General features: G+C 48.8%; 1 protein-coding gene across 1 annotated transcript in view; it reads right to left on the minus strand.

Annotated features, from left to right (window-relative positions):
• Positions 1-544: 544 nt before the first annotated feature.
• The window catches only part of ASB13 (ankyrin repeat and SOCS box containing 13), a 15,741-nt gene continuing 3,473 nt past the window's right edge, over positions 545-12,812 (minus strand). The window contains exons 3-8 of the mRNA XM_085325839.1: positions 11,347-11,396; positions 8,827-9,014; positions 7,793-7,943; positions 5,952-6,086; positions 4,402-4,593; positions 545-2,854 (exon numbers count right to left, since the gene is read on the minus strand). Coding sequence (XP_085181965.1) covers positions 2,727-2,854; positions 4,402-4,593; positions 5,952-6,086; positions 7,793-7,943; positions 8,827-9,014; positions 11,347-11,396 — 844 coding nt within the window. The 3' untranslated portion in view covers positions 545-2,726. The remainder of the gene's footprint in view (positions 2,855-4,401; positions 4,594-5,951; positions 6,087-7,792; positions 7,944-8,826; positions 9,015-11,346; positions 11,397-12,812) is intronic.

Consider the following 12,812-nt stretch of genomic DNA (forward strand, 5'->3'; position numbering starts at 1 on the left):
GGAAACCCAAACTCAGTATTGATTTATCTTAACATCCACTTTACCTTTATTCTGAGCTGCAAAATGCAAGAGCTCAGAAGATGCTTCACAACCAGCTGAGGAATCCCAACAGGATTAAAAGAACTGAGGACTAGATGGGTTGGAGACAGGATAAGAAACATTTTGAGAATCTCAGAGGGAGTTATTTTTCACATGCAATTTAGAAATCCAGGAATATACAATTAAATACACAGTAGGTGATCAACAGCCACCTGCCTCAGTACCAGAACATACAGGCGAATGATTTGGGTGTTGTTTTCTAGCTGGCTGGTTCTCAAAGTACCTTTCTGGAACACTTTTCCATCCAGACAAAACAGTAACAAGTAAATCTCTTGTTTTCCAAGAAAACAGCTACTGAACGTGCATGGCTATTCCCACCAAAGCACAGCTGCTGAGGACTTTCAGCAAGTCCTTACCAAACGTGTGCACTTAGGAAGAAAAATAATCAGATCTTAGGCCCTACCATACAGGTGACTTATAGGAGAGCAAACAATAAAGATGACATAAAAAGGAATTGGTCATTTTATTCCTGGTTGTTAAGGAGTTTTTTGGTTTGTTTTTACATCGGAAACTTGGGCACTGCTTAAGCGGGTGCAACAATGAAATGGCATTAAAAAAAGCAAGCTAGCAAGAGATTTGAATTTTCAGCTCAGGCTGCTGATAGGTGTACACTTTCCTAATATTTACTTGACTGTAAGAACAAACACTTTGGACAGAGGAAGCTTTTGTTGAAAGATTCAATACAAAAATTATTTTCCTATCAGTTACAGGACTGAATCACACAATAAACATCTCTAGGGCTTCCCTGAGCTTCTTAACAATTTCACATTTCTGGCATTTTAAATACAAAAATTCAGATGGAATTATAAACAGACAACCCCCCCCCCAAAAGCACAGTCTCAAAAACCTGTCCCAGTTCTGTACGACATCAAAAAGCAAAAATGACAAAAATCGGGTACGGGGGCGGAAACAAACCTAACCAAAAAGTAATAAACAAAGTAATTCAGTGTCACAGTTAAAGTGCATCCAGTTCCACCTCACCTCCCCAACTCTGCTCTTGCCCTTTTTTCTCCACCTCTCCCAAGGCCGAGCTCCGTCATGCCAGCTGGGGGAGCACGAGAGCTCACAGGCAGCACCCAGGGGACAAGCCACCGCTCGCGCTCAGGTGTCAGCTCGCGGCGTGGAGGCCGGGGAGAGCCCTGAGTCAGCTTGATGCCCCGTTAAGACACCTCGCAGGATTTGGCCACGTCTGCTGTCCTTCCAGGCAGCGCCCAGGCTCGCCGCAGGCGGTGCCATCCCTTTAACACCGAGCGTCTGGCAGGTCGTTACTGTCTTCAGAGAACACGCGACGCCTCACGCGGAAGGCAGGCCAGAATTTCGGCTCTGCTCACGTAAGCGTCACCACCAGCTCTGGAACCAGGAAAGCACAAAGCTGCGATAGCTTGTGCCAAAGCCAAAGGATTCAAACGCGACACCCAGTGGCACACAGCTGGGGGCTGGCTCCCATTACCAAATACTGGAGAGGCTCCAGAATCAAGAGACAATCTCAGAGGGAAAAATCTCAAAACCCAAAGCACAACCCAGCCCTGCTATTATCTTCCACATGTGGTCATATCCCAAAGGAACGTGTTGCGGTACTACACAAGGGACATGACCTTGCCACAGTGGTGTGGCTTTACAGACTGGGTGCTGCAGTTCTGGCAGTACAGGGCAGAAAAAAACCTGCCACTTACTGCACAACAAACCAACGCAGCAGCCACAGTGGCTTGAAGCAAGTGGAGAAATAGTCTTTGGCACCAGCCATCTGGAGAAAAGCCTCCTTGGACGTGCAGACAGACCAGTCTCCAGCCTAGGCTTGTAAGTTAGACCTAGGGCTATTCTGAGGAGGCACTAAAATCAGAGCTAGCTCACCTTCAGCAAGCAAGGAGCATGGGCAAAACCTACTCAGGTCTACCAGCAATTTGTCCACACTGCTGGTGTTGGGCCAGAGCCCATCGAAGTCAACAGAAAGTCACCGACTGGTTCCAATGCTTCTGGATTAGTCCTGAGCCTGCTGCGGACTTATCCTGCCTCCGGCGAACTGCCTCGACATTAGGCAGTTACCGCTTGAGTTATCAGCACAGAGGTGGGAGCCAACATTTCCACTTCAGAAACGCAGACGTCCGCATCTGAGCGTACTGTCTCCAGATCCCTTGGCAGTCAGCGGAGAGGAGAGAGGCGCGCCCAGGGCGTGCACCACCCCTAACACAGACACCGCGTCATCCTAACACAGACCTCTGAAACAAGATAAACGAATCAGGCTCTAGAAGTGTTTATTTCTCTCCACTGACTGGAAAGGGAACCTGGCTAGATCCTAGGGAGATGTCTTTAGGCTAGAGACATCTAAAATTAGGCAAGATTAATCCCACTCAAAGAGTGAGCACCACAGCCTCTAGTGGGGTAACAGTCTAGCAGACCACTGTGGGAGAGACTATAACTTCAAGTCAGTGCTATACTTAGCCTGTCATTGCTAAAACAATTACTGATTGAGAAGAGGAAGGGGTGTGAAGTGCTGCCTCATAAATGCTATTTACACCAGTTTGCTTAAATTAAAGTTTGTTTCTTGTGGGGAGGTAGATGAAAAAGAGACAGAGACTTCATACTGTGGGATCTAGAGGTACCATCCTTCCTGGTCACCTTGACCCCTGTCAGTTGTATGACAGGTACTGGATCAGTCGCTGCGGGATATTGAGCTTGGCAATCTTCTCCAGCGCTCGCTGCCCAGCTGCTTTCCTCACAGTAACTCTGCAGAGCTGCGACAAACTCAGAGGCGTTTCTAAAACAAGAAAAGAGGATTCAGAGTCACCGTTGCAGCTCAGCAGATGGCTGATCTCCGTGCAGAGCGCTGACCTCCCGAGAGGGTGACACTTGGCATCGCTCCCTTTGTAACCATGAACCTGTCTCTGCTTAGAAGGGCTCTGATCCCCACAGCACCCCGGGCCCAGGGCAGGCACTGCAAGGCCACCAGCACGCTCGCTCTGGGCTCATCCCGCTGCCAATCCCGTGATGAACACCGAGCGCATCCCAACTCCCTTCCTTGCCTGCATCCCCCAAAGACCAGCTGTGCGGGCTGCACCCAGAGGGGCTCATTAGATCATCTGCTCCGATCCGCTGGGGATAGCCAAGGCCTCCAAATTCCCTTTAGTAATGCGGCACGAAGTCTCAGCACTGCCAAATACAGGAATAAAACCTACTTCCAATCCCTCTCCTCTACTGCCCTATTTTTTCATCTAAGGATTGTGTTAACCCTTGTCACCAAGCAGCCGAGAGCTCACTACGATTCTCTAGGCCCTTTCCAGACAGGCCCCAGTCTGCAGCCCGCAGCCTTGATCCAAGGCGTTGGTACACAGGCACACATAGACCTAAGATGAACCACATCGCTCTGGAAGCCATCAAGCATAAGAAGCTACTGTCCCCACCCCAACCAGCCTCCAGGATCTGCTCCTGTCCTGAATCTATCCTGAACTTAATGATACAAGTTAAAAACCAAGCAAAACAATCTGCCACAGAGCTTCTATTAAAGACATGACAATTCTGTTATAATAATCTGTGTAAAAAAGCAACTACAGATGCAGTTCTGCCAGCAGAGCTAAGGGGGCAATAAACTCTGGCAAAATACAGTATTTATGGGCATGTAGGATTAACTCAGTTCAGCTTAACTCAGTTCAGCTGCAGCCAGAACAACATGCTTAACTGTTATCTAAAAGAAGAGAAACAAATAACTTAGAGGAGAGACTGCTACCCAGAAAACACCAGTGAGAGGGAGCAGGGGCTGTACAGTGCTAGCCACAAAAGGAATTGTAAAGCCAGAAAAGATTTTTAGGATCATCTAGTGCAGTGGTTTTGAGCAGTGGTGTGCAAAACTTGGAAAGGTCTGTGAATTACTTCCCCGAGCTCCTCTAAAGATAACCAAGACTGATATCGACGTAAAGCCATCCTCAAACCTCAGTCAAACTTCTCCTCCAAAATCAGATAACCAGCAAAGCCGAAGTTCAACACGCTCCCTAACCCTGCTACAAGTAAAGTGAGTTTTCAACTGGATCAGTTCCCTGACCTCACTTAATGCACCAAAGCATAAATGCTCACGCTAACATGACAGAGGCCTGAATGAAGCGAGGGCAAGACTTGAACTATTTTACCACTGTCATTAAATCGCAGGTAAGCGAAGCTCGCCTACTGCCAGCTGGAGTTTCCAAGAACTCAACACCTTCAAAGGAAGATGCTCAGGGATCTACAAATCAAAGTTGACTGGGAATCACTGATGTGGAGCAACAGAGGTGGCAGTCACTGAATTCCTGGGGCAGGGGATCATATCTTACTCACTTTCATAGTACTCAAAGCACTTTGCTGTGGGACTGCTGCTCCAGGTGTAATCCGATGGCTTCTTCCCTCGGTTGTCCCTTGCGTAAATGTTTCCTCCAAATTCAATCAGCATCTCCACCAGATCTACGTTTTTCACTTTAGCTGCATGATGCAGGGCTGTCTCGTGAAGTTTAGCAGCATTCACATTTGCCCCTGGGACCAAAAAGAAAAACAAATCTGGTCTTGAAAGCCTCACTTGACCCAAATATAACAGATGATTTGGCTGTGGCTAGAATGAAATCCAAACAAACAAGCCTAAACAGGAAAGCAAACCACTGAACAAGTTCTCAGTGCTGGCAATGCATGCGTTTTCTTCCCTGGCTTTCTGTTTTCCTTGCAGAGAAAGATTTTAGTCCACATTACTAGGTAAATAAGCTGCTGAGTGTGACATTCAGAACTGCTTCCTGAGCCCACACTGCCTGAAGCCAACAGAGAGCCATTCCCAGCATCTCAGAGCGCTCATACTCAAGGTAAACAGGGACATCTTTGTTAACTGTTTTTATTCAACAAAAAACACTCCAGATCTGTGAGATGCAGCAGCTTCCTATCACACACTACTCAGAGATCAACTCTCAGTCACAGATATTTTTTCTAAGGAAAAACTGGCTTTTATATGCTGACAGCAGAAGGCCCTTCTAATACGCCACAACGGTTTGTGTTCCTTCTCCCAAGCTGATTTGTTCAACAGAGGTGGGCTGAACCTCGCTGAATTCACACAACTGACTTCAGATATGTATATCTGAGCTAGTCACACTGGATTCTCCTTTTAAGTAAGAAAGAGGAACGGCCATTTCTAGGGGATTAATTAATCTTGTCTGAAGACAGGTAACAATACAGGGAGCTGGAAGGAGGACACAGGGAACAAGGTAGCTGAGCTGTGAGACTTTTAGGCAATGTTCAACAAGACAAATCCCACCCTAGGCAAGATCACTTCCTAGTAAGGATAAGCAAAGACAGGAAATCCAATTCCAAATTCCTCCAAAATTAGCAGCAGTGAAATAGGATGTGAAACCTGGAGCACAGAACATTTATAGTCTTGAATACCCACCAAACTCATCTTGGCATAACACCAACCAGATCTCCCAGAGGCATGAATTGACTTCATGTCTAATATTCTGTACAACATCAAACCCTGACATCTCCCTGCTATCCAAAGCCATATGATTACACTACCAATACTGAACCTAAGCACACCAGGAGATACCAATTTCAGGAAGAAGTTGAAACACTGCTCCCAGGAGGTGAAGAGTTCTGGTTTTTATTAAAGGAGGGGAACGGAAATATTGCTGGAGACATCATGAACTGGATACTGACGTGCATACCATGAAAAACGCTTAAGCATTAGGCTTTGCTCAGGTAAAACCAAAACCAAAACCACAGCCACCCACATCACGCTGCAAACGAGTAGGTTCTTCAACAAGAACGTCACCGTGGAGCACTGAGAGGCAAGTGCTGCATACGGACTCCACCACGTACTGCCCACGTGGCGGCAAACCCCGTGGCTGCCATACCTGCCTTGAGTAGCAGCTTCACGCAGTCCAGATGCTCCCTGGCACAGGCCACATGCAGGGGCGTCCCAAAATGGCAGTCGTGGGCCTCCAAGTTTGCACCGACGTCTATGAGGAGCTGCACACACTCTGAGCTACCTTTAGAACAGGAAGATGCGAGTCAGAAGAAAGAACCCGGCTCGAATGAGAGCACCTCGCGTGCTGACATCAGCGTGGCCTAAGAGCTGCTTGTTTAACGTCTGGGTGATGGCTGCAAAATACAAACACATGCGTTTGATTTCCCTCAGGCACTAACAGGACCTCCAAAGAAAAACACAGGATGCCTCATCCGTGGCACAGCAATCCGAAAGGCATTAAAGGTGGGCTCTGACAACACTCCCCCACTTTACGGGGGAAGAGACCCCACAGATAATGAAAATATTTCACGTAATACAGACATTACAAGACAGGCAGAGACACCCACGTAAGTCCAGACGGGATCGGCTGAGCCCAGCAAGGCTCGCCTGCTCTGCCTGAGCCAACACGCCGGGCTGTAGGATGAAGGCCGGGACCAGAGCACCAGTCACACCGTAACACCTGCCCGACACTGAACTAGAGCTAACGGGCCTGGGAGGGAGTCGGCTGAAACAAACCTGAGTCCAGGGCTTTGCACTAAACAGCCTGTGCTCAGCAGGGCTGGCTGTGTGACTGATCCTGCCTTGGATGGGTTAGATCACCTCCAAGACTCCCTCTAGCCTTCCTCCCCCCCCAGTTCTAATAATATGACTCAACAGAAAGCAAGCAGTCATCACCAGTGAACCTTGGGAAAAACACTCAACAAACAAAAACAGGAGACGATGGCTATTTATTTAAGTATCTATTTGTTTGTCATAAATGTTGTCTCTCAGAGCCTTCAGCCAAAGAGAAACTCTGTCCATGACAGTATACAACAAAGGTAGCGACAGGGAGGAGAAAGGAGATATTATGTTTTACAAAGAGGAAACTGAGGCACATAACGATTAAGAGATTTGGCTACGATCATCGAACGGGGACACTGCCTTTCTCACACCCACGCTTTCCCACCATTGCATCCATGGGAGTGGAAAGTCAGAGGTGGAATTACGCCCTCAGCGGAGCAACGCAAGAAGGCACCTTTGCTAGGTGCTCTGTGCAGACCTGGGGCACACCCCTGTCTCAGCAGCTCCTGAGGTTGCCCTCCACCTTCCCACTCCAGATGGCCTGTTCGCCTAGATCCTGGACAGAAGTCTCCAGCTGAAAGAGGCTGTGGGAGGAACAAGGAGCAGAGCAGGCAGCAGCACTGCCCAACAGTCCCTACTTTCCCATCTCACAGCTTCATCCACCCGCTGCTGCTGCCACCTGGGAAGCGACAGCAGCTCTGAAAAAACAGGAGGGGTTTGGGACAGGACTATCTGCTGAGGACAGTCTTGTGTCTTAATCAGAGCAATTCACCTCACCTCGACTTGGATCAGAAGGAAAGGATGCAAACTGCCCTCTACTTGCAGGAGCAAAGCTACTAGTTTGGCTCGAAGTTTTCTAATAGAGTATCAAGAAGCCGACATATATGCGCCTAGGATCTTATCCCACGCCTGTCACGTGGGATAAAAGCACCCAGCACAAGGGACTGCTTTATTTGCCAGATACCACAGCGCTTTCCACTGCAGGTCCAAAGGGAGCTGCGCTCACAGAACAGCCGCTGCAATGCACAGCAGAGACAAGCTGACGCATTTTCCGTACGTAGCGGTCTCATGAGCAACAACAGCTCACAGTCAATTTAACATTCTTGACAACTGCTTTTTTCTGCAAGCCCCAAGCAAACACACACAGCTCAGACGCCACAGGCTTACCATTCATGCAGGCTTCGTGGAGAGGGGACGCTGTGTAAAGGGGAGGGTTCACCTTCGCGCCGTGGGACAGCAGCACTTTCACACACTCTATGCTACCCGAGGCACAGGCGTCGCACAGCGGAGTGCTGCCGTCAATGTTCCTAGCATCCACCTTCAAGACAGGAAAATTGTTATGTACTCACAGACTGCTGTGTGCCTCAGTGACATTTTTGCTTCTTTTAACTCCGTAGAATTGTTGAGGGCTCAGGAGCCAGTCAGTGGATACTGCCAGCAACCTGCCTTGCACTGCTCCCATCACTCTCAAAGCATGGATGCACATTAATTTCACAAGCAGCCACTACCATTTAGGACGTTATTTCCTTCCCAGTGTTTTTCTGATGTTCTCTTGCTAAGTCTGCAGTGGAGCCAGGTTAACACAAGTACTCCCTTCATGTTTTATCGCAAAATCAGGCTTCAGCAGATTCAATCAAGCTGGCTGACTTTGCACTGAAAAGGACTATGAAGTGCACTTTATTTCACCAGCTTTGCTATGAGGACAGCTGTTGTTAACCTGTGAGAAGTCACAAGCCTTTGAAGATAGTAAAGTCTCCACCTACGTCCAAAAGATTATGTTTGTCAGATTTTTGTTTCCATAACAAAATTAAGTAATAAAAGAAACACAAGAATATAAATATGACCCCCCATAGGAATCCACATGTCCCCTGCTCCTCTCCTAGCCCCCTTGGCCTTGCTCGAGGGAGCCCAGGGTGACTAAGCCTTTATCCTAACGTGCGAGTGAAGAGCCTGGAGTTAGATGGAGTGAACCTGGATCCCTGGAATAATTTCAGACGTCAGGATGAAGTGCGACTTGGAGAATCTCATTTTTCTAGATTAGTTCAAGACTTTCCTGCAAGGGATGGAGTATTCTTGGTCTTTCTTGATCTCAATGCAGAATCAATGAGCAGTAAGAGCTGCATAACTAAGAACAAAGCTACAGAACAGGAGCTTAACTTCCCGTTCTGTCCAGGCCTCTTGGATGAAAGCTGAATACAAACCTGGGCCCCCGCAGCCAGCAGGAGTTTGACACACTGTGTCTGCCCTCGTAGGCTTGCCTCATGCAACGGGGTGATAGAGTCGTAGGTGACTGCGTTGACACAGGCTCCGCTCTCTATCAGCTGCTGCAGCTGTAGGATTTCTCCCCTCCTGGCTGCTTCGTGAACTGGCGTCCGATCGGCCCAGAAGCCTGGAGGAAGGAGGAGATGGAGGAAATAAATTTAAAAACAAAAAAGTAGAATGAATGGGCTTCTGTGCTGGGAAAAAAAAAACAGCTCTGCCAGAAGTGGGACGCAGGCTGGTAACTTGGAGATCTGGGAATAAGAAGCTTGGGCCTCACCGCACCCTCAACTCAGCGTGCAATTTTAGATTAACTGCTTCGCTTTTCCAGGTTCCGCACTGAACAGCGACCTCAGAGGGACTGTTCAGGATACTGAGTTCTCTTACGATTTGTGCAATGCTTTGCAGCCCTTACTTGAAACTTTTATCCAAGTACAAAACCATTAGTAGTATTCAGATAGTTAGGTCCAGACTCATTCCATGCAGTTCTTAACCAATTAGAGTTAGAAGCACAGTCCCTCTTGGCTCCAACTGCAATCATGGAAATGACTGGAAATGAACACCTCTAGAGAAAACTTCAGTCCATCTAAAAGCCGTCTTCCAAAAATGCCAGTCCCTCTCAAAAGCCAACAGAGCTTAAACAAGTTAAGTTCTTAACTTAGGCACCTTCATTGAGTATTTACATTTATACAGAGCAAATCTAGGCTTTGCTTCCCAGCACAAACTGGTACTATCATCTCCTCTCAGGTGTGTTTTTTGCTTACCAAGCTAGCCATGAGTAAAGAAGAGTACTATGTATTTTCATACAACCTTCAAGATACATCCTCCTCTCTGTAAAAACACGTGCCCAGATACTCTTTAAAACTAGGTTTATACAATTCTTCCTAGCCCTGGTCAACCAACAAATGGTCTTTGGCTTTGTCTTCAGCCATAAAACACTGCATGGTCAGGCACTTCTGGTCAGCTCGCTGCACTGACACAACTGGGCCTCCACGTCTTGCTACAGTCAAGGGCAAAAATGAGCTGGATGGTGTTGTTTGCATGCCGGTCAACACCAAGGAGAACCACTGGAAAACTGGACCTTGCTACTACCCCTTAGAATGTATCTCCACACGACCCCTGCTTCAAGGCTGGAGAAGCAAAACACTTCATGGTTGTGGAGAGAAAGGATGGAGATGAGCAGCAGTCTCTACTTAGAGAGGCTTGGGGTGTTTTTTTGTTTTGTTTTTTAAACGAACACATTGTCAAGTACCTCACTTGGACTGACCATACCTCTTTCCTTGCCTGAAGTCTGTGTGCAGTTACATGGTTACGATCCCATTGGAATCACCGAAACGTGGGGGGATAGTTTACACAACCAGAGCACTGCCACGGATGCACGCAGGCTCTTTAGGAAGGTCAGACTGTGACAGCAAAGAGAGAACTGGGATGTGCAGAGCTCTCCCCAGGGATGGATAAGGGATCAGCCAAGAAGTGATGGGTCAGGATCAGGGGGCAGTCCAACATCAAGAAGCAGAAAAGGTCTTCTTCAGACAGTTGGAAGAAGCCTCACATTCACAGGCCCTGGTCTTCATGGGGGACTCTAACCACCTCAATATCTGCTGGAAGGACAAAACAGCAGGATACAAGCAACCAGAAGGTTCCTGGAGAGCACTGATGGGAACTTCTTAACACGGGCGCCAATACAGAGACTCTCTGCTGGACCTCATACTTACAAACAAGGAAGGACTGGTCAAAGATGTGAAAGCTGGGAGCAGCCTTTGCTGCAGCAACCATGACATGACAGAATTCAAGATCCTGCAAGGATGGAGCTGATAACAGATAGCAGATAATACGTAAATGTCACCCCTATCTTTAAGGGACAGTCAGCTTCATCTCAATCCCTGGGAAAGTGAAGGAGCAACTAATGCTGGATATCATTTCCAGACATAAAGGACAGGAAGGTGATCGGGGTAATCAGCATGGATTTACAAAGAGGGGACTATGTTTAACCAACCTGCCAGCCTTCCTACGGCGAGGCAACAGGCACGGCAGATGAAGGAAGAGCAGCGGATGTCACCTACTTGACTTCAGCAAGGCTTCTGACACTGTCTCCCCAAACAACGTCACAGACACGCTGATGAAGTGCAGGCTAGGTGTTTCAATCCACCTCACTGACCCTGGCTGAACTGCTTGGCTCAGAGGGTTGTGAACAGCAGCACAAAGTCCAGCTGGAGAGCAGTGACTACTGGTGTTCCCCGGGTGCCAATACTGAGGCCAGTTCTGTTCAACATCTTCATTAATGGAACTTAATTTACCAGCATAAAGCACTGAAGTCATCCCAGACCAGCAGTTAGGAAAGATGCAGCAGATGTGACAGGATTATACAATGCAGGAGCCCCTTTAATGACCACCCCTTGAAAGGGAACCATGAGTACTGGCACTTTTACAGTACATAATATGATGTAATCTTATTTCTTTACTTGTTATATCCTCATTCCCCTTGTCTGTATCGCTGGGCAGGATATTTTGTCTTCACTGGTGATTCTGGTTTATGCCAGGAGAAGCAAGAAGAGAAGTCCAAATAAGGATGGAGCCCTTGAATTGTAAGCTGCTGAGCAGCACGACACTGCCAGCAGCACAACTAGGAAGGAGATGAAAAAGCTTTTGCAGCATTTAATTAAAAGGCTATTATATAGTCCAAAATCAAACACGTGAACTGCACGGTCCTCAAATTTCTTCTCTCCTACTATGCAATTCCCTTACGTGGCCGAGTCACATGAGAGGGATATCATCAGTCATCAGGGAAGGGGCTCAGATACCGTGCAGCTTCTGAGGTACCTTCCAACAGCGCTCTGTGCACAGCGCATCCCCAAAACTACGGCTGCGCCCTGGCTTCCCTCCTGCACCCTGGCCACCCGTGCCAAAGACGGCTCATCAGTCCCGTCTCAGCTCTCGCATCTCGCCAGTCAGTTGCAGGAGGGGTTACGGAGCAGGAGGAGACTCCAGCCAGGCCCAGATCTCCTGCAGCTGCAGAACAGCATTGCTACAACTCGCTGGACAGAGCCACCGCGCCAGACTCGGGTGCAATGCAGGGAATCAAGGGCTCCAGAACTGCTGCGTTCCTTATGCAATCAGAGGGCATCACCACAAGGTGACCGTGGCAGTGCAGCACAACCAACACCAGCTATCTTTGTGGTGGTCCACCTACACGGGAGGCTGCTGGGCCTGCCCCAGCACTCCCGGCACCTTGTACTGTGCCAGCTACATGATATCTCAGGATACGAGAAACAGAGCCGGAGGTAACAAAATTGCTTGCACAGGAGCTCAGAGGCGTATCTTGTAGACACCAACCCACAAAAGACAGGACCTGGGTCCTTCGCTAGCTTTGCGCAGCTGTCACCCCCCATCTTGTTCTCCTCAGGAAAAATCCCCAACTCACTCCTCAGGGAAGAGCCATCCCCTCTCCTCTAGCAACACCTCTTCGGATCAAAACCACGTACGTTCGTCAGGGCGCACAGACAATCCCCCTTCTGCGGAGAGCACCCGCACCCTCTTCCTTGAGAGAGCCCATCTGCTCCCCAAATCACCCCGTCCTCCCAAATGCTAAACGCTAAAATTTCCGCCTTCTCCGCGCCACCCCCAAAGCAAAGCCCCTGCCCCCTCCAGCCTGCTCTCACCTCTCCGCTGCTTCCAGAGAGAGACTTCTCACCCACCCGCACGCAGCACGGACCAACCCCGCCGGCCCAGCGCGCGCAGTCCGCCTCCCCGTCCCGTCTCCCTGCTCTCCTCGCCTCTCCCCTCGCCGCAGCCCCCCAAGGACCCTCCCCACATGCTCCCCACAGCCTCCATAGCCCCCCGTGTGTCTCCAACACCTACTGCAGCCCCCCCATACTCCCCACAGCCCTAAAGCTCTCCCCACACCCCCCTTCCTCGCAGCCCCAGCCCT

Source organism: Rhea americana, unplaced genomic scaffold (genome assembly GCF_003343005.1).
Source record: "Rhea americana isolate MKP2758 unplaced genomic scaffold, rheAme1 scaffold_1, whole genome shotgun sequence".
NCBI classification, from domain to species: domain Eukaryota; kingdom Metazoa; phylum Chordata; class Aves; order Rheiformes; family Rheidae; genus Rhea; species Rhea americana.